At 43.2% G+C, this 21,900-nt stretch overlaps 2 protein-coding genes across 2 annotated transcripts in view; both read left to right on the top strand.

Annotated features, from left to right (window-relative positions):
* calb2a (calbindin 2a) overlaps window positions 1-7,077 on the top strand; it is a gene marked incomplete at both ends in the record, with an annotated part of 13,239 nt that extends 6,162 nt beyond the window's left edge. The window contains 7 exon segments of the mRNA XM_080001753.1: window positions 344-400; window positions 1,057-1,134; window positions 2,445-2,500; window positions 2,914-2,953; window positions 3,060-3,113; window positions 4,826-4,897; window positions 6,961-7,077. Coding sequence (XP_079857879.1) covers window positions 344-400; window positions 1,057-1,134; window positions 2,445-2,500; window positions 2,914-2,953; window positions 3,060-3,113; window positions 4,826-4,897; window positions 6,961-7,077 — 474 coding nt within the window.
* An 8,909-nt stretch (window positions 7,078-15,986) lies between these two features.
* On the top strand, window positions 15,987-21,821 carry LOC307231683 (C-signal). The gene is made up of 6 exons (XM_080002468.1): window positions 15,987-16,174; window positions 16,500-16,551; window positions 16,872-17,059; window positions 18,318-18,491; window positions 18,637-18,747; window positions 21,413-21,821. The coding sequence occupies exons 1-6, from the start codon at window positions 16,022-16,024 to the stop codon at window positions 21,524-21,526; spliced, it is 792 nt and encodes a 263-aa protein (XP_079858594.1). The 5' UTR covers window positions 15,987-16,021; the 3' UTR covers window positions 21,527-21,821.
* The last annotated feature ends 79 nt before the right edge of the window (window positions 21,822-21,900 follow it).

Here is a 21,900-nt window from a genome sequence, read left to right as displayed (position 1 = left end):
CTCTCTCTCTCTCCCTCACGCCGTCGTTTCACCTCGCCCTGCTACGTTGGCGCGGAGTGTATCAACAAAAGGACTCTGCGCACGGTCTGCGCGTTTCGGGCTTTTTGAAGTCCTCGCTCCCTCTCCCTCCGAGGAGAAAACTCAAACTATTAGCAGAGTGAAGGCTGAGCGTAGCCGAGCAAACCAGGGTGGGATTAGAGGCGGTTGGAAAGGGAGCGGAAAGTAAACTCGCTAACTGGCGCTGGGCGTCCCGCGGTAAATGTGCAATGTAATTTATAGTCATAGGAAAATCTGTCGCCTGCTGTCGCTGTCTACTCAAATCATTTGTCTGGACTTCTTTTAGGCATGGCGGCGATATGATACAGACCGCAGCGGCTACATCGAAGCAAATGAGCTGAAGGTAAAGATGGGTGGTGATTATCTGCTTGATCGCTGACTAAGGACGATAAAACACCTATTCGCAAATAGGCAGAATGTTTGAAATTTCACATTTTCTCAGACCTCCTGGTCATCCGCAGAGAAACAAGCATCCCTCAAGGATAAAACAAATGGGGAGCGTGCGACGTTACCGGGGTCATTGCCGGCATATGTCTAGCGTTTCCATCAGACTGTTTAGGTTGTTATGGGATCGCGTTTATTCCGGCTGACCGGTTGCAGATGAGATACTCAGGTGTGCTATTTTCAGAGTGTGCCCTCCAAAAGAATTGTATTCCTCTTTTAGCTGCAGATGAGTTTACAGTCAAAAACAAAATCTGTCAAGCAATGTGGCTATTATATATTTAGCTCGAATTTTCGAACACATTCTCAATTGTAAAACTCAAGATTATTCCCGGGTCCGTTGCAATGTAAGCAAACGTTCCACCTCTCTGCCGATTCCAATTTCAGCCTTTTAGACAGAAAATATGCATTGAGAGTATTGATTACTATTTGCCCTTGTTATAATCACAGCGGAGAGTTGTAACGGCCGCGGTTATTACAAACCCAGACTGCGTTCGGAAAATCTATTTAGCCACAGGTCCTCTTTTATCCCTTTTCTGCATCAACTGTCTTCCTCAGGGTTTTCTGTCGGACCTGCTGGAGAAAGCCAACAGACACTATGACGATGTGAAGCTCCAGGAGTACACACAGACCATCGTAAGGCTTTTGCACATACAGACACATATAGGAGGATGCAACACGCATACAGGGAAACCCTCCAGACACTGACATTTAATGTATAACCAATGGTATTTAAGATCTTGGTGAGGCGCACAAGGCAGAATTATTGGACCACTGATATTTCCTAAACCCCCAACACCCACATTGATATCCAAATGTCTACGTTCATTGTGATACTGAAAGGTTTAGGAATAGCAGTACTATAGTATTCTCAGTCTAAGGAAAGATATGGAACATATGGAACGGAAGATGGCTGCCGCCCCATGCGGCTGACTGATCGCGACTCTGTCCTTCAGGTGATCTGTTCAATGCTCAGATGTGCCAACATCTGCTTGTTCTTAAAAAGCCTGAGAGCCTGACCTGGTTTTGCTGAAGGAAGACCAGTCGCCTCCTCCATCTGTCTCAACAGACAGATTCGTTCATTGTCGTCGTCCCCCCCCCCATCCAAATAATTTATGGTCCCACTCTGTGGACATGCAGTTATTTTTTCACGATTGAGGTGGGAGAAACATCTCCACTTCGGAAGCCTGCCAAAACGCAATCTATTCGTCCGCCGCATCTCACAACTATATCAGTTCTCATTTCTGGACCGAGCCATCTGTCAAGGGATGGTTGATGGTGGCTCAGAAGTCGACCCCTTCTGATCACTAAGCAAGCACTTTTATTTCAAGACATTGTACTTATTTTCCCCTCTCGTCTTCTTCTCACATTCGTGAGCAATGCTGGTGTTAGAGGACCTTCATCGGGTTTTGAGAATAATGATTTTAGACACCCACTTGCCCCAAGTCCAATTTCACACTCCCAAAAAAAGATTTTTTGAAATGTTGAAAACCTTTGAAAACGTCGTTTGGAGAATATGTCCCCTTTTTTTGATGAAAGAGTTGTGGTTCTAATCAAACCCATTTATACAGTATGTCTATCTTTAAAGGAACCCAGAAATGAATTAGATTGAAAATACCTTACTAGATACCATTGTTTTACTCGTTCAATGAGGTATGAGCTCAAAGGATCGTTTGACGTCTTCCCAAGACCGTGAAGCTTATCAAAAAGCTTTAGGAAAGACCTTTTTTCATAGCTCTGCCCAGAATTAAAAGATGTAAAAATGCGAGCGCACTCACAATGTTTCAGCCAGTGGTCAACCATCTCTCCCGAAGCAATTTAATTACACTGCTTTGCCTTTTTTGCCCTTTTCTTCCATAACATCTTTCAACTTAAAACTTAGCTTCCTTCACACAAAGTCCACTTATCCTCTCTGTTCTCTTGCTCCGTTCTTTTTCACTTCATAGCTCAGGATGTTCGATCTTAATGGCGATGGGAAGTTGGGACTGTCGGAGATGGCAAGGTATCGTGTTCCTTTCGGCTTCATTCAATGCCAACTGCCTTTGGAAAGCGTTCAATCATTCATTTAATTTGAGAACGCCTCGTCATTTGGGATCGTAGGGCATGCATGTGATACATTACACTTTATACTGAACATTTGCACATTCCTGCACAAACTGCACAGCTTCATTAAAAATGAAAAAAAAAACAGCCTTAGTTTACATATGCTTATATATTTCACTAATATTTTACTTATTGTTTTACATTTATGTTTCATGTAATGTTTGCAGGCAATAAAGACTATTCTGATTCTGATAAGCTACATTTGGGTTTAAATAAGCTCCCAGTCTTCTAATGTCCATTCGCCAGCAGCACATTTTTGAGGGTTTGGTGTTTTGTGTTGTACGTAACTAATGAAGACCTTCTCTGCCACAGGCTTCTTCCTGTTCAGGAGAACTTCCTACTGAATTTCCAGGTAGAGCAGGACAAGCTTTACTTGAGTGTAACCCAATCTGTCCCAATCTGATGTCAGAATCACAATTTCATTTGTCATGAATAAACATGCAACTTTTCTTTCATAGGGTGTCAAGTTGACAACTGAGCAATTCAATGCAATCTTCACATTCTATGACAAGGTACGTTATTTTGAGCATGCAGGGGGTCACTTTATGATGAAGTGCATTGGGTTGGTCAGTCGTAAAGTATTTTGTAATCCTGTGACTTTGACTGAACAATATCTGCAAAAATAATGGGTCAGGATAAAAGGGTGTTGAAAATATGTTCTATGCACTATAGTGAGGCTGAAGCAAAGATAGACCCAAGAGGCTCTTCAGCAATGTTTGATAGATGACTACTGCATTACTTGATTTGAAGTCAGTCAACTGTAGTAAAATGAAAAACAATGCAAATTGATGGTTGACCCTCTTTACAAAGTCGGGGAAACAGGTTACCAGCAGTGCACCTGTCACTTTGTAAACAGTTGAGGATGGTTGAACTGTAGTGTAGAATGAACGGCAGTTTCAACCACATTTTTCCACATTCGGTATGACGGAAATGACAACGGCAGAGTCAAGAGAAGTGTAGAATGTCTTTTTTTTATGTGATGTTACGTTTTCGTCAAATCTCCAGGATCTACCCTAGGAAAAGCAATTTTAGACAGTTTTAGCCGTTCCGCAAAATGGAGTCTGCGTTAAAGATTTATCGATTTATCCTTCAGGGGTGATTGGAAGATTTTCCCTGTCTGGAAGGGGGTTTAGGACGAGGGGAGGTTCTCAATATGTCCTTTACAGCTATTTTTGGCTGTCACCGATAAAGGCCTATAACTGTTTAAAAACTCTGATCTCTACAATTTTTTGATGTCGTCGATTGGTTCTGCTCATCTGTATCTCGAAGAAGTACAGATAGTTATACTTGCATAGCCTTGTTTAATGTATGCTTATCTTCATCTTAGACCATATTGGGGAAGAATAATGAGTTAGTAGAACTGTCTACTCTCTCCTAACAGCAACATTTGTTTATAGATGAGTCGCTGCAGTCTATTCTTGTAGACACTCACACCGTGTGTGGAACGGCAATATTTATGTGTGTAATTAGTTTACGCATTATTTTATGAGCCCAAACCCTGCAGCTGAAATACACGCAGCTGCTGTCAGTGGTGCTAAGGGATTGTGGGTAGCGAGCTGCCATACGGCAAAATGCAGCAGGTCAACTGAACACTAACATCGCTCACAGTGCCGGAGCCCAAAATTGTGCAAAGCTTTGAAAAATTTAGCAATGCATGACAGCCTACAATGAAGAAAAGCTTCCCAATGGGCTCAAATGTTGCTCCATTTTTTTTCTTTGACTTTGAGTACAGTGACATTAATCTCATAAACATAGATTACACTTCATTCCTGTTATCTGGGACAGTACAGCCTGGGCGAGTAAACATGAAAGATAATCTTCCAGGAAGGAAAAAAGAGAGAAATTAGTGGGGAAACTAGCGTCTGAGGTTCTCAACAGACTCGCCATGGATGAGTGACAGATCATTTGTTCAACTGCCTGTGGGAGACTTTGAGAAATTTAGACATGGTTTCTGGTTCCAAAGGCTCACAAAACAGATTAGTTGGTGACCTGGGTCACCAACTACAGCACTGGATCTACAGAGTACTGGTTAAGTCCTCAATTATGTATCCTAAGAGGACAAAATGAAATGGAAACATGATAAAGCTTCGTGTAGGTATTAGGAAACAGGTCTCAACCGAGGGGAGGTCATGATGGTTGTGAAGTCAGTTCTTTTCATTATCTTTTCATAGTCTGTTGGAGGGCTACACTTTAAATGTCTAATTTCTTTGTGCCCTCATCTAAGGACGGCAATGGATATATCGATGAGCAGGAGTTGGATGCTCTGCTACGAGATCTTTACCAAAAGAACAAGAAGGTAAGCCGTCCTTAACAGAGGTTTGCAGCGCAAATTCTAATAGTCTTAAAGTGGAAAACTGTAAAAGAAATTCCAATTGATCCCAGTTCTAAAAAGAAAACACTATATCCAGTCAAGTACACACTGAGGAGCAAATTCACAAAGCGATTGCACGGCTTTTGCAGCCGCTAAACCGGCGCAAATAACAGAAAAGGCAAACTTCTAATTCTCAAAGCATCCGCAAACTGTGAAATGCACCCTAAGTGTGCTGCTACGCAGATAGCGTCTCTGTGCACCGGTGCTATTTGCACGTATTGAAATTGGGTATTATTCATACATTTGGTGCAAAATTGACCAAATGCAAACGAGCCTCATTGCAAATAGCAATTTTTTTATTATTATTTATTTTATTATTATTATTATTATTATTATTATTGTTATTATTATTATTACTGTCAAGGCATCTGTACGCAGCAGCACGGACAGCAGTCCGTCGTTTATAAAATGCACTCCAAAAGTAACTTATTGACACTTTGTACAAAAAAAAGCCTTACAAACGTTGACAAAAACGGTTCTGTAATTCCTAATAAACTCAAAATAATGGACCAGTCCAGGACCATAGACAGCTCCGCAGGCCACAGGCCTTTCACGTGCAGCGGCCGGAGTAAAATAGATTAAATCAACTGTCATCATTTCCACATTGCAATATTAAGATTCAGTGAGAATTTTATTCATACTATAAATGAACTGTGTGGGAAGAGTAAGTTTTATTTTAGATGTACTCATACTATTTGAATGTTTTATAGTCACTGCACATAAACCTAAAAATACAAAGGAAAACCTGGGGTAGATCAGAGGTGTAAATGCGTAATAGCTCTCCAGCGGAGACCCCCCTTCCCATCCCGACAAACGCATGGATTATTTACTTTTCCACATGGATCACTGCAATCAGATGCAAAACAAGCGCAAATTGCAATCAGCAGCAAAACTTTACGGGCGTGTTTGCGCTGGCATATCATTAGCGCAATATCTTTTGTGAATCGGACGGTAAGAGGGCCCAGATAGCAGGCGCAATTGATGCACAATTCATGGTGTTATTAGTGGCCGCAATCCATCCTTTGTGAATTTGCACCTCAATATCTCCTAATACGCAATAAATGCGTCTTTTTTTCTGATAACAAAGGATGTGAAATTTGAAGGATACTCAAAATGAGAAAATCTCATCATTACTGCTTTACATACATGGATTATTCAAAAGAAAAACATATTTTTAATGTACCAGAAACTTAAGGGAAAAAGTTGCCTCATACCACCATGTTGCAATTTCAAGGTCTAATTGTCAGAATTAAGGTTTGAGTTCAAGGCTAATCCACGCCTACAAGCGAGATCTTAAGCAGTGGAAGCATTTTGACATCTAATACCTCTTTTCCACTGCACAAAACACCCACCAACACCCGCTCACATCTGGCTTTTTTCTTTAGTGGGAAAGGTTACAATCGGTATACATTCCCGGGACAAATGACTCTGCAGTAGTCATGGGTATTTATCGGTCCGATAAATTTATCCGATCCTCAGTGATGGAATGACATACGCGGGTAGACACGCAAATTTTTGCCTCAATGTTGGCGTGTGAATAGACGGGAATATCCGTGTATCATTCAAACATTTCATATCCCATTTAGAATCCAAAAGCACAATCAAAAGTTATTGACTTTTTTTTTTTTGCGCATGCGGTAGCGCGAAATGTTTTGAGTATGAGAACCACTCCGATCCCCCACACTGGGCGTCGGGATCCGAGCCGCTCCAGCACCGCCCCAAACCGGCCTCCAAACCGGTGCCGGCCTGGATACTCTATGCTGCTGTCTATTGTTTTTTTTTTCCCCAATCATACTGAGACCATGGCACGCCCCTTCATGGCGTCGAACGTGACACACCAGGAAAAAAAGAAAGTTACTCCTACTGGCAATGGAAACGGAGTCAATTGCCTATTTTTAGCGGGTTCACTGTACCACCATGTAAAAGACCTGTATACACACATTAATTTTGGCGTTAAAACGGTTTAACGTCCTTTTTTCTTCCCGCAGGAGGTGGATGTGAAGAGCCTGACGGGCTACAAGCAAAGCATCATGGCTCTGTCCGACGGCGGCAAGCTCTACCGCAGCGAGCTGGAGATCGTCCTCTGCAGGGAGCCGCTGGTGTGACCCCCCCCCCCCCCGCCCCCCGTTCACCTGTCTTCCCCTCGTTGCGAGTCATTGTCCTCTCTGCCTGCCCCACCCTGCTCTCCTGAGACCACCTCCACTTCCAGCAGCCTGGCAGCGGACACCAGGCGCATGTGCCGGACACACCCCTCCATCTTACTGTTTCAACATTTATGAAAAGTGCACTGACAGCACGATGCAGCTTTTTCCCCCCATACTTTAAGATCCCCCAGAAACTCTGAAACCTGACCTGCCACGCCGAACCAAATCAAATGGTTAGAGCCTTCGGGCTGCCCTTACCTTCAACCAAACCCCCAGCACGTCACGAGCAATCCGTCCCTCCGACGAAACCCACAAGGACTTATTTCCTCTCCCACCCTAAACCCAAACCCAGGCTTAAATGCAGTACCCGAGGCAACTCCTGGCCCCAAAAACCATAAACCTTAACATCTCAAGCCTAAAAAAAAAATCCTTAAACTAGTCCCATCTTATCTTTACTCACCCTGATAATAATACTAAAACCATGACACTGATTCCCTCCCAAAACCACAGGCTGACCTCTATACCCTGCTTTGAATTACCTACCAAATGAATGAATAGATTAAAATATAGCTGCAGGAAACTTGTTTTTCTTTTGGGTGAATTTATCTTTTATCTAATTGGAAGCTTTTAAATGGAGCAAATATCATTTCTACACCTCTTCCCCCGAAGCCATCTTGTTCCAGTTCCCTCTGTACTACGACCATGTTATGATTTCATTTCAAAAGATAGATTTTTGGCTGATACTGTCAATTGAAAACAATAATAAAATGTCTTAGGATTGACTTGCTGCAATGTATGAATGTCTTTTGTCGTCAGGTCAACGGAAAGATAAGACAACAATTTCTTCTGTGAAAATACATTTCTTACTTTCGAGGGGCTGGATCATCAGGGTCTTGTATCACTCTGAAGGGGGTTATTTAACGATAATGACCGGCTGGCTGCACATTATCCCGCTTATTACATGGCTACTTACTAAAAAATATAATACATTGAGTTTCTATGTAGCATCAGAAAATGTCACTATTGATAATAACTGTTGGCATGGGCAACCGCTCCTTGATAACAGTAGCTAGCAGTGACCAACCCGGTCTCGCGCTTTTTCGACAAAGTAGAAAGAATCCAACACTTCATCCGCAGTGGGATGCCAAGTGTGGACGACGATATAAGCTTTCTGAAGTCTGAGAAAATCTCCCAGTTGAAATTCATGGGTTTAAATTGTGTATTGTGTAACTCAAAGGAGGTCGGACAATCGCCCTCCGGGACCACGATTCCATAGGTTGATTTCCGTGATTGCGAGCACGAAAAAGCGTGTGACGGGTTACCCGGAAACGAGGGACCTGAATCCAGGAGGAGAAGTGGTTGCCCACGACAACAGTTATTATGACTAGAGAGCGGTCATTATTCAGAAATAATAGGTGGCCGATTGCCACTTTTGACCAATCAGAATCGAGTATTCCACAGGGTTAATGAACACTGAATGGAGAAATAGATACTATCTGAAACAAACGACTCGTTGTTGCTATGGGGAAATTTGAGTCAACGTAAGCTACGTTCAATTTGGTAGAAAAGAGCAGAACATTTGGAGAAACACAACTGAGAGCACGATGTTTTGCCGCCGCCTTTCCTTTGCGTAAAATAAGTTGGCCGCAATAACATCTAATGCTCTCCGGTTCGAGACGCACACCAACCCTAAGCTGTTGACTGACGAAGCAAAAGAATCAAAGCCGGAACTGAAGACGACATGCACATAAAAGTTTCGTTTGAACTCATGAATAACTATTTTGTATTTATCATGGTGTCAGGGAGGGCTTTAAACCCTGTTTCCGTGTAATGATAACGTTAAATCGCAGTTTCAAGCAATGTTTATTAGACGACGAAGCGCTTTGCAATTTAGAAAATAGTGTTTGACACAATGTTTACGAGTCTCAGATTGAAAACTTGCGTTTGCAACAGACCTGAATTATACAGAAGTCAACGGCGTAATAAATGGGTAATGATAAGGAAAGCGGCAAATCCCTCATTTGAGTAAAGAGAGAGTTTTGATATCCTGACGATGAGGGGAAGCTGGTTTTATGCAAAAAAATATCTTGGGAGTTTAAGGAATTGCATCTAAATGAGAGATTATCTGATTTCACATACTGTGGCAAAATGAATAATTTCCCCGGTCATTGGTTGAGCCGCTTGTAAAAGATGCCATTTTTTGAAAGTACCAAATATAATTAAATATCCATCCTTACTTGGATAAAAATTCGTAAAATTTCCAGGTTTTCTTTTCAGGTTTTTTTTATGTATTTGCTGGGAGTTCCCCCACCCCAACTTATGAGGGACTGCTCCTCCTGCCGTAGCAGCACAGGACATGATATTTCTAGTAAAATCTCCTTAATTGAGTTGGCATGCTTTTAGAGCTACCTGAATAATACAACGAGTGCTGCAGCTCCCATCTCACTGCGGCGCGGGTGCAAAGCCCCGTCAATTATTCAGAGGCATTTAAATCTTTATATGACATGCAGTTTTGGCAGGGAAATATGTGCTCTTGCACCGAATTCATCGGACGCCTTTAGCTGATAATCATTTCTGTATAATGTGCGGGTCCCCGGGCATCCATGGATTATCACAGTATCTACACTCTGAACTCCCCGAGCGTTGCGAGCACGAGCTTAACAAGGACTTGATCAGTATTTCCGAAGATATACGCGGCCGGTGAGGTGCTGTTTACCAATTTTGGAGCTCACTCCTTATTTTCTAGTGACCCTGGCTCTCTCTGCGCACACCCATGCGCTCACCGCTGGAACTGGGACGTGGACTGTCTTCTCTTCTCTCTGCATATCTGGGTTTTTTTTGGGGGGGGGGGGGGGTGGGATGGGGTGGGGTGGGGGACTGCACCAACATAAGAGGCCTCTGCCACGGCAGATTACGAGTGTAGGACTGAAATATAAAAGATGACTCAGCATTGGCCGGCCCTTCAAACGGGGGTCGACATTAAGCCGGTGAATTAGAACACAACTTCTCACTTAAGAAAAAAAACCCGGAAGTGCTGCAGATAGACTTAAGAAAAAAGGAGGAAGAAAAAGAAAACAAACAGTTTCAGGTCAGTGCATTGGGTTCGGGGGCAAAATGGTTGCAGGAGTAATATGTTAAAAATACCAGCGCACGTGCATTGTTAGGTATCACTCATTAAGTTATAATTCAAAACGAGCCATTCATTCCAAACAGCCCAAACTGCAACAAAAAGCATCAAGATCCCTTTAAACTTCACACCCTTTCTCCTATCACCTGGAAACATATTTAAAATCTCTATATTATGCTTTACCAGGGCGGTTCTACATTCGATTTGCTCTTATCCATATTTTTGCTTTTATCCATATTTTTGAGACTATTTATACTATGAATTCTCAACTACTGCCATGCTATTTTAATACCGCTCGCTAATTTGTGTCATTTTGAATTATGCAAGATGTCACATCTTGGGAAAAAAGGGGAAAACAGCAGAGGCTATGGAAACTTGGGAATGCTGTTTACGAGGCCGCTGCCTGTGATGTGCGCGGCTCTTTTTCTTTTTTTTCTCCTTATTTGTCGGCTCTCGGTAATCTCTCCAGGCTGCGTCAACAATATGGAAAGCTGACAATAATATGAAGATGATTGGAGTCATCATCAAAGCTTTATTTTACAAAAGCTGCGTCCTGCCAAGTTCTGACTTAAGATTTTCCAAGTCAGTTATTACGAACATGGCTGTTGATGTCTTGCACGTTCTCCATTATTTTTCAGACAAAGTAAATCAGTAAGGTACTTCAATAGTAGTTATTTTTTAGGCTTATTTTTGTCATTAGGTTTATTGTACATTACCAATTATTTCTCATCTTAGGGTCAGCTTTCTGGTTCACTTCTAGCTGTGTTTCATTAGTATTACCAAATTTATATTACTTATTTTTATTGTTTTTCATTTGTTGTGAATTTTAGGTTTCTTTTTTTTTTTTGTTTATCTTTAGGTTTAGTGTATATTTCCATATAATGACATGACGCTCACTGACTCGGATGAGAACCCATAAGCATGTCACAAAAACATTCAGGTAAGAAGTCGAGGTCCACAAGGTTTATTCCAAATAACAGGCAGGGGTCAAAACCAGGAGATCAGTCAGAGGAGGAAAACGTGTCCGGTAGGGAACAGGCAGAGAATCAGAGTCCAGGGAATCAGGCAGAGAATCAGAGTCCAGTGAATCAGGCAGAGAATCAGAGTCCAGTGAATCAGGCAGAGGTTTGGATGGAAGGTACAGGAAAGAGGGAGTAGTGCAGGAAAGCTCAGCGTAATGCAAGAGACAATCCGGCAGAGAACAAAGGGAAGTGGACGGGTATAGAAACTGAGGAACCAAGGAGGGAATGAGCTGCTGCAGGCCATGGAAACCAGATGAAGGGAAGGGAGTGACAGCAAAGCAAAGGGGAGTAGGCAGATCTGAAATGACATGGAGGTTAGTGAGATGGCATGAGGAAATGACAATATGAAAATAAAACATGAAAACAAATGTGAATAAAATAGAAATATAGCTGCAGGCAGCAGGTCCAGGGTAGCCGTCCCTTATTTAAAGTGCAATTGGCGAGCCGGCCCTGGTTATCTAAAATCATAGTGTTCAACACCAATACGGCCAGTACGTGGCTCCTCATACGTTCATTTGATTGTTGCATTAAGGAAGGTATGTTTTCTTGCCAATTCTGTTATTGCAATATAATCTCTTTCTTTTATTTCACCAGACGTTTTCATGTCCTGATAAAGTTTAGTTCCTTTTGTCAAGGTTTCAGAGTATTTTAGTCTTTTTATTTGTCAGTTATGGAATACACCTTTATGTTATCATGGCAACACATCTGCCTTTGACTATGAACTATAAAATTAATGTTCCATTACCATTCATGTGGAATTTGGCTGGCACCCAGTAAATTAAAGAAAGTCTGTAAATAGTACAGGCACCCACGCAGATCCACCGCTGCTTATGGGATGTGTTTACATGATGAGGAAATGCTAAACATGAATGTTCTGAATCACAACAAGATATTGTTTTGGCACCTTTCTGCAGGTTATCATTGAGTCATCTAAATGCATATAATTCCATGTAAAGGTGACGCGGTGGCCAGGCCGGCTGAGCTGTGCGGAGGACGAGGAGCAGAGAACCAAGACGCGTATAAGAAAATAACAGCTATGATTTATTCATTGATGAAAGAAACCCTGGTGTTTTATTCATGACCCCTTTAAATATAGCTCATGTGAATTAAATAAGTGATTGAAAAATGGTTGTTCCAACCTAGGTTCTCGTGTGCGTTGCATACGCTGGCGTACACACCCACACATACTCACATGCTATACACACACACATAAATACACACCTGACAAAAAACACAGTTGAGTTGAAGTAATGCAGTTAGTAAAAACTCAATGAATGACCAATATACAGTATGTGTATATATATATATATATATATATATATATATATATATATATATATACACACACACACACACATATAAACATACTGTATACACTGACTATATCTGTAAACTGTATGTACTATTACTACTATATAGCTACTATATACTGTGTATATATATATATATATATATATATATATATATACACACACACACACACACACACACACACACACACACATATATATATACACACACACACACACACATAAATATATATACACATATACAGTATATATACATTATATAATTATAGATGTATATACTGTATATATAGATGTATAAATTGGCCTTATTATAGGTATGGGTGTAAATATATCTATATATCTATCTATCTTGTATTTAAGTTCTGAGTGGAGGCTTTATAGTAACCACTGCATACTGTATCTTAAAATATGATTTATCTGTCACAAATGTAATTCAGTAAAAACCAAAATGTCACTTCCAGCTTCCATTTGGTACATTGGCTATAAAATCCTAGTAAATCCCAGGTCTTTGTCAACATTGAATTATTCATTGACTAAGACAATTTGTAGAATTACTGTATATTGTTGTTGTTTTTGCTGATTCATGAGGACGTTAAATTCACGCTCATGCTAAAAAAAAAGAATAAAAAGACTAACTAGACGCTAATGTATTGATTTAATTACTTCATAACTAGAAATTGGATGTAGCCAAACCTTAACGATAAAATGCAATTATGCCAGAGCTATGGATTGTTGGGACAGTTTAAACGTACGTACATACTTTATCACTTGCCTGGGACTCTGGAGATGTTCCCTAACGACCCTGGGTCTGTTAAATAACCATGTGAGAGTCTCCTAAAGGGTCCGGGAAGACCATGTGTAAGAGGATCCTGGAGGGATTCGGGGGTTGGGAAGAGCGAGAACAACCAGATGATCGATATCGCCTGTTACGGTCGCAGCCGAACGTCCAAGAGCAGCTTGAACTTTTATTTCGGCGGGTTGAAAGTTACATGGCCGAAGATGCCACCAACCTTTTCTCAACATTTTTTTACTAAAAAGCCACATGGGAAATATGTGGTACTGTAGGCGGCGATATTGCAATTGAACATTTTATCTCATCTTGCAGCTGCAGCCGATTGAGACTTGGTTGGTTGGGAGTGTGTGTGTGTGTGGGGTTTATGAAATGAGAAATGCAGAGATCTTTAATGATAATAAATTCATAAAAGTCCATGCTGCTGTGTCCCGTTTAGCATCGGCGGTCATCGCTCATGGCGACGACGTTAGAGACGCCTCCTTAACAATTCCTGCACTTGAGCATTTTGTTAATATTCTCTCTTTTTCTAAAGCATTTTGGGCTCTGGTCGAGGCTGCTTTCCAGAGCTAGGAAATGTATTGGCTGCCAGCGGACGGCGGAGTTTCCCGGAGCGTTTTATGTATAATTTGATCACGCATTTAAGGAGAGAACCTACTGAGGTGTAAATAACAGCTGTCATAATTCAATGATGCGTGAGAAGGAAGCACAACCCAATCCACTAATAATGGGTCTATCTATCTATCTATCTATCTATCTATCTATCTATCTACTGTATCTATCTGTCTGTCTGTTTGTCTATCCCTCTATCTGCCAGTTTGTCTGACTGTCTGTCTATTCCTCTATCTGCCTGTCTATCTGTATATCTGTCTGTCTATCTACCAATCCGTCCGTCCGTCCATCCATCTACCTATCTTTAATTTCCTCATGAAGACATACACCTAGGCAAATAATTCGGTGTCATAACAACAAATTAAAAGTACCTCTTGCCCAAAGAAAGAGGCACTCGATAGCAACTTAATAATATTCGATCATATTGTAATCACACCATGGTAATACTATTCATAACACTGCTTGGTCAAAGTGGGTAAACAGGCTGAATGGTTCCCCAGTTTGGGGACCCCCGAAGCCGACAAAGGAAATGTGGGAAAAGGATACGCAGTGCTCTTAATATTCTCCAATCCTCCAGGGTTTACTGCCTGTCGCCTCCATCACCCTTTCCAAAGTCACTATTTTTGGACCAGGGCCATTCTCCATCATCCCCCAGTCCGCCATCACTCACTGCGCGTGTCCCTCTGGGACCTGGCTTCTTGTCGCTCTCGCGTCGTCGTGGCGCCCTCTGGTGGCTGCTCCCAGTCAGTGCTTCAGCGCGATTGAACTAGTGACAGACAGTCGCTTGGACGAGCCAAATGGCGATTAATGTGAACAGACTTTTAGCCGGTTGCTCGCTGCTCGACGAGTTGAATTGCCCCCACTCGTTGCGGCTCCTTCACAGAAAACGTATGGCCACATGTATGTGTGCCAGGAAGATTGGCTTTTATTTTCCTAACGTCAAAAACATTGGACGTGATGAGACTGGAAGCACGATTCCATATCAAATTGAACATGGAGAGTGATTATCAACGCACAAGGGATGCACATGGACGAATGACGGTATCCACTCGCATTCGTCTCAAATCAGCTTTATTATACTTACTTACTTATAAGCCATGAAATAAGTCCCACCGCCGCCACCTGCTGCTTATTGGACGTTTGTAGGAGCGGGTCTGCCGGGAAATGCCGCGACAAGAGGGCGCCCCCCGTCTTGTCGGAGTCACGTGGAAGTCCTTTTTTTTTTTGTGTTGTTTGTTTTGAAGCTTGGGCTTTTGACGAGTCATTCAGGGGGGGAAAAATAACGATGGAGAACGAGGGAGAACGTCCTGGAAGATGAGCGAGGGTCGGAAGAGTCGGCTCGGATCTTCAGCCGGGTACGAGAGTCTCCCAGAAGACGTTCCAGTTCCATCAAAATAATCCATTTCAATATGTATTTTCCACAGAGAAGAGTGTGAATCACGGTGGTCACTACAATTACTTATTTTCCTGGAATGCGACGGCGTAAGCCGCATTCGCATTCCATTCCCTCCGTCCTCGGTAATGACAGTTTGTGAGTCGAGTGAGTCGTTTCAAAACCGTATTCGTTCGCAGTGAACGGATCGCTCACGTGTCACGCGTTACTCTCGGAGGTGGTGATGGGCGGTACGGCTCTCTCAGGGGAATCGGATCTGATGGCTCCGGTTCGTTTCCGAGAGCCGGTCAAAAGAAAGGCCCGTCGTTCTGTTGACATTAACGACACGTGAAAATATACGCGTCTCTACCCAAGTATGTTTATTTTATTTCGTTAATATGCATGTATTTATTTATTTTGAATATATATAAAAGTTTCACAATTAAAAAAAAAGAATATATCAAGTTCTATAGCAAGTTGTTTTTGGTATAAGACGGTATTTTACGGTATTAGGAGACGGCAACCTAAACAAATAGCGCGTGTCTGTCTGTAAAAAAAATAAAATAAACAACGGCTCATCAGCGAGACTCGGTTCCCGTCGTTCCTACAAACGAGCCGTTCAAAAGGACCGCGTCGTTCGTAAACGACCCAACACTAACCGAGGACAGGACCATGAGCGCAGCGTCGAGCTTCGGGAGCTGCGGCTCGGTGCTGGTGACCGGGGCCAGCCGGGGCCTCGGCCTGCAGATCGTCAGGAGCCTGGCGTCGGGAGACTTCTCGCCCGGGAAGATCATCGCCACGGCTCGGGACCCCGACAGTGCACAGGTCCGTCAACACGGGCCTTTACGCAACTTGACCCTGCGGCGTCAGGCCACGACGAGCAGGCGGCTGCTGAAAACGATGTCGTTTTTGAAGAAGAGTTTATCGTCGTGGACTCAAACTTAGTCTGTGATTTAATCTAAACGTAAACCAGCGCATGCAGAAAAGAAGAAGAAAACACGTGGAATCAAAACTTTGAATCGCGAATCTACTGTGCAATTACAGAGAGCGAACACTAGGTGGCGCTGTTCACCTGGCGTCTGCCACGTAAGCGTTCATTTTTAATGATTGTATAATTATTATATATATATATATATATATTTTTTTAAAGGAACTTCAGACACTTGCAGAGAATCATCCCAACATTCACATCATTACTCTGGGTAAGCGCCATCGGTCCTTCTCGCCCCCGTTTTTCAAGGTTCTTGTACTTTTGAAAGAATTTCATGCTTTTTATTTTAACATGCCTGTAAATTCCTTGTAAATTCGAGCCTTGCAAATAGTGAACTCACGTCTCTATAGGTCACTATTTGACTTTGGCTTTCACTTTGAAAATCGTGGAAAAATACAGATTTTGAGTGGCAGATTTTATAATTTACAAATATATTCTTTTATATATTTGCGTATTTGATTGTTGTGTACATACCTTGGGTTTCTGTGTAAAACCCACGTTTCCATGTCGTGCCCCCCCCCCCCCCCCCAGATGTGGTGAGCCAGCAGAGCATCGATGCGGCGGCAAAGGACGCAGAGCGGCTGCTGCAGGGTGACGGTCTGAACTGCCTGATCAACAACGCCGGGATCAACGTGCTGGGAGACTTCCAAAGCACCACCGCCGACATGATGATCCAGAACTTCCACACCAACGCCGTTGCTCCGCTGATGATCACCAAGGTGAAATAATAATAAATATAGCCGCAGGCGGCAATACTCAGGGTCCAGTTCAGTCATGTTAGGTACGTAGTACAGCTTTCCGAGGTTCCCCAATCTGCACTCTGATTATATGCGGGGACGTTTCGAGGGGACCGAGGGACTCTCTCCGACCATGTCAGGCCAGACGTCACGGAAAATCACGGATTCTTTCTTTTGACGTCTCGCCTTTTGTGAGGACGGTGTTGGGCTGGGGTTGGGAGGAGGGCGAGTTTAAATTGGCGTTTGAGGAAGACCCGCCACGTGAGCTCTAGGGGACCCGATCCCCGCTGTCCACAGCCGGGGAGAGAGCGGTGGCTGTTCGTGTCACGTGGTTGTTTCTCTGCTCTGTACGATTGGCTGTTCGTGTCACGTGCTTTGTAAAATGCAGCACGAGTAGATGAAATGTCTTTTAAAACAACCGTCTATGATTTCCTGTAAACCAGAACTTCTCTTTGTTATAACTCACCGTGTTGTCTGTGGAAGTAGAGCTGCACTCTCAGTAACACACAGGCAACCGTTTGGTGCCTTGTCAGGCAATGATGACAGACAACACACAGTATACACTGTACGTTAAAATCACATGGAATATAATAATGTATGAAAAAAACGGTCAAAATATGGATTCATTCATTAAAAGCAGGAAAAATAATATTCCGATTGCTTGTCAGAATGCAGAAAGGGCATAATTCCAAATTGTACAGGAGAGAGAGAAAACAAACTTTAATTAATTTAAAAATCAGCATATGAGCGACAATACTATGAAATCGGTTAGGATTAACTGAATTACTATTTTAAAAGATAATTGTATAAAAAAAGTTATCCAACAAGCTCACAGCGCTTGTTTTCAATCTTTACAAAATAAAGGTATGGTGACCTTGTCTTTGCACCGCCTGATAGAGCAGAAGCTTTCGGATGATGAATGAAACAAATTTTTGGTGTCAGCAAAGGCCCCAACTACTAATTTAGTTCTTTCAATAGAATGGAGAAATTAAATATTTTAGGCCTTAAGCACACAAAAAAACAATATTTTGGGAGAAAAACAATCCAATCTTTAAATTCATGTTCATGCTGTATCAGTAAATCAGTGTTTTGTGTTTTTTATATATATTTTAGGAGAACAGCATTCAAGTTGTCTAGGTTGGCACCAGTTTACTGAGGTTGAGATGCACCTACGTGAATTTTGGGTTAAATTTGTTTGTTTCTCTCCGTCTAAAACCTTAAAATCTTCCATCCCCTCCAGGCTTTGCTGCCGCTGCTGAGGCGGGCGGCTTCCCGCGGAGGGGCCGGGGGCGCGGGCAGAATGGGCGTCCAGCGGGCGGCTGTTGTCAACATGAGCTCCCTGCTGGGCTCCGTGGAGCTCAACTGGGGGGAAAACGCCAACAGCTTAAAATGGATCCCCTACAGGACGTCCAAGGTACTGACACTCTCCCCATCAACTAAAACGAAGGGTTAGGTGATGGGCCTTTTGGCAAGAAGACCAGAGATCAGTTTCTATCAGTATTACAAGACAGACTTTTTTTTAACTTGCGTTGCCTTGTGCTGCACTTTGCCTCCGTCAGTCTGCCCTGAACATGGTGAGCCGCTGCATGGCGGTGGACCTGGAGTCTGAGGGAATCCTCTGCATGGCTCTGCACCCCGGCTGGGTCCGCACCGACATGGGTGGACCTCAGGTGAGGTCACGGACCAATCATCCCACTGTTCATGTTAGGGATGCAACAGTACACAGTATGTTATCGAACCGTTTGGTACACCTCATATGGTTCAACATGTACTCGTGGACCGCAGTATTAGGATATCATGGTAGAAGTCCACCGGACGTGTTGGCGCAGTGTACGTGTACAGCGGCATGCTGTAAATTAACGCTTCTTATTGAATCCACTGTTGGAGCTCCCGCTTGCCACATCAGCTGCAAGGGGTCCCCAAGCCATTTTTCTATTTTTGCGAGAGGTGTGTCGTCGCTTGTTGACTCAAAGTAAACCATTTCTATATTAAGATAATATAAGATAAGACAAACCTTTATCAGTCCCATACCAGGGACATTTAGATTGTTCCAGCCGCAAAAAGGGGACAGGAGAAAATAGAGAGCATATCAAGGTAAGCACTATAAACAATATAAAAAATATATAGAAAAAAAACCCCACCATAAAAAGGAACTAGAGTGGCGATAGTGGCGCCGCCCCTCGCGGTCGCCTGCGCCGGGGCTCCGGTTGCAGAACAGATCCATGGATGACGCGGTCTCCCAGGTACTGCACACCACGCTCACGCATCTGGATGGCCAGAAGAGGGCCGATGTGAGAATGCTGTTCATTGATTACAGTTCAACTTTCAACACAAAAGTCCCCACCAGACTGACTGTCAAGCTGAAGGAGCTCGGACTGAATGCTCTGCTGTGCGCCTGGATCCTGGACTTCCTCACAGCCCGCCCCCAGGTGGTTAGGGTGGGGAAGCACATGTCAAGGTCCCTCACCCTGAATACAGGATCCCCTCAGGGTTGCGTCCTCAGCCCCCTACTGTACTCCCTGTACACACATGACTGTGTGGCCAGGTCCAGCTCCAACACCATCATAAAATTTGCTGACGACACCGTTTGCGACGAGAAGGCCTACCGTGAGGAGGTGGCTGACCTGTCACTCTGGTGCCAGGACAACAGCCTCCACCTGAACGTCAGCAAAACTAAGGAGCTGATTGTGGACTGTAGGCGAGGATCACAATCGAGGACGCACGCGCCCTTGGTGATTAATGGTACGTCTGTCGACAGGGTGAGCAGCTTCAAGTACCTGGGAGTCCACATCACAGAGGACTTAACACAGACTTTACAAACAGACACTCTGGTGAGAAAGGCGAGGCAGCGTCTTTACCACCTCAGGCAGCTGAAGAAATTCCGGGTCTCGTGAGGATCCTCAAGTCCCTGTACTCTGGAGCAGTGGAGAGCATCCTGACAGGCAACATCACTGCCTGGTTTGGGAGCTGTACTGCTCAGGACAGACGGGCCCTGCAGAGGGTGGTGCGTTCAGCTGAACGTACCACTGGAACTACCCTCCCCCCCTTGCAGGAGTTATACACCAGGAGGTGTAGTAGCAGACCCCGCAGGATCATGAAGGATCCACATCACCCCAACAACGGACTGTTCCAGCTGCTGCGGTCAGGCAAGCGCCTCCGCAGTCACACAGCAAGAACAGAGAGACTGCGACGGAGTTTCTTCCCTCAAGCCATCAGAACTGTCAACGCTGACCTCACCAGGGGTCCTCACTGAGCCACACACATAAGCTCCACTACCTACTGTACTGTATGTAGCATACTGTACCGCATACTGTGTCACTGTTCAGGTTGTTCGTGATGCTGTATTGCTGCGCCGTACTGTTGTATACTGTGCTGTATTATCCCAAACACTACCTCACTTTATTCCCATGCCACCTTAATTCACATGCCACTTTAATGCACATATCTGTATTTACATAATTGCCTATTCCATATACATAAGCATATTCCCTCTATCTATTCCATTTTATTTCATTTTATTTTATTGTACTTTAGTTTATTCCATATATATTTATTTTTATTCTATAAGCGTTCGACTTACTGTATTACGTTTTAGGAGTCAGTTAGTTGGTCTATTAGAAGGAAATTTTTCCTAGGACATATTGTGTGTTATCACCGGGTGCGTTGCATTACATTTCACTGCATATATGTATGAAAGTATGTATATGTATGTGACGAATAAACCTCTTGAATCTTGAGTACTAAGTGTATTGCACATATCTTGACACATTGCACATCAGGGATTGTACTTTCTTTATTTTTTGTAATATAAAAAATTGCACTTGGGGGTGGGTGGGTGTGTGTGCGTGCGTGTGTGTGTTCGGTCCATCCGTCTACTGGCTGCGCTGTTGGTTTTAAAGTCTGACAGCCGCAGAAAGGAAGGACCTGCAACAGCGCTCATTCCCACACTTTGGGTGAAGCAGCCTATCGCTGAAGGAGCGCTCCAGTGCCATCAGTCTCATGCATGGGGTGGGATTTGTTCTCTATCATGGATGACAGCTTAGCCATCATCCTCCTTTTTCCTACGACCTGCATTGGGTCCAGGGTGCCCCCCAGGACAGAGCAGGCCTTCTTGATCAGTTTATCATGTCTCTTCCTGTCTGCTGTGCTGAGGCTGTTGTGACTTCTAAAGCCGTGAATACACTGGAAATCCGCACTCCTGAATGAATGCGTCGATTGATTTAGTTAAAATCCTTTTAAAGGGAAAATATACTGAAATAAAAATGGCTTTTTCAGGCCGCCTATGGGTGAAAACCTTGCTAAAGTGTTTGTTGTGTTTTCACGTCTCTCTTCCAGGCTCCTCTGAGTGCAGAGGAAAGTATTTCGTCCATCCTGTCTGTGATTGGCGGCTTGAGCGAAAAGGACCACGGGTCGTTCCTGCAATATACAGGCGAGCCGTTGCTGTGGTAACTTTAATTTGGACCCGCAACTACGACAGCGGCAGTGTCTGCCACTAACTGACTACAAAGTTAAATAGGATGTTTCTATTCCGTTAATTTAAAAGTTCACTTTTTAAAAGATGAATGAACTTAGTGCTTCACAGAATTGACTATTATATTACACATAATATAAAATATTTGTATCTATCCTATAAGATTGATAGTGTTGAACATAGCAATTGTTGCTAGGTAGACGTCTCTGAAGTTTGAATGTAAACATGATGATGGAAACTTAACATGCAATAAATAAGTTTGTGTGTGTGTTACGTGTGTGTGCGCGTGTGCATAAAGGAAGCAGCTGTGTGAGTGAGTGAAGACGGTGTGAGCGTGTCACCAAGCCGGGAA

The sequence above is a fragment of the Zeus faber genome (genome assembly GCF_960531495.2).
Source record: "Zeus faber genome assembly, chromosome: 6".
NCBI classification, from domain to species: Eukaryota; Metazoa; Chordata; class Actinopteri; order Zeiformes; family Zeidae; genus Zeus; species Zeus faber.
The sequence above is the reverse complement of the archived record's forward strand: the minus strand, read 5'-3'. Positions and strand labels throughout refer to the sequence as shown.

Coding starts and splice junctions, on each gene's coding strand:
- LOC307231683 (XM_080002468.1), top strand. CDS start 16,022: ATGAGCGCAGCGTCGAGCTTCGGGAGCTGCGGCTCGGTGCTGGTGACC. Junction 16,175..16,499: donor GGGACCCCGACAGTGCACAG/GTCCGTCAACAC, acceptor ATTTTTTTAAAG/GAACTTCAGACACTTGCAGA. Junction 18,748..21,412: donor CCGACATGGGTGGACCTCAG/GTGAGGTCACGG, acceptor TCTCTCTTCCAG/GCTCCTCTGAGTGCAGAGGA.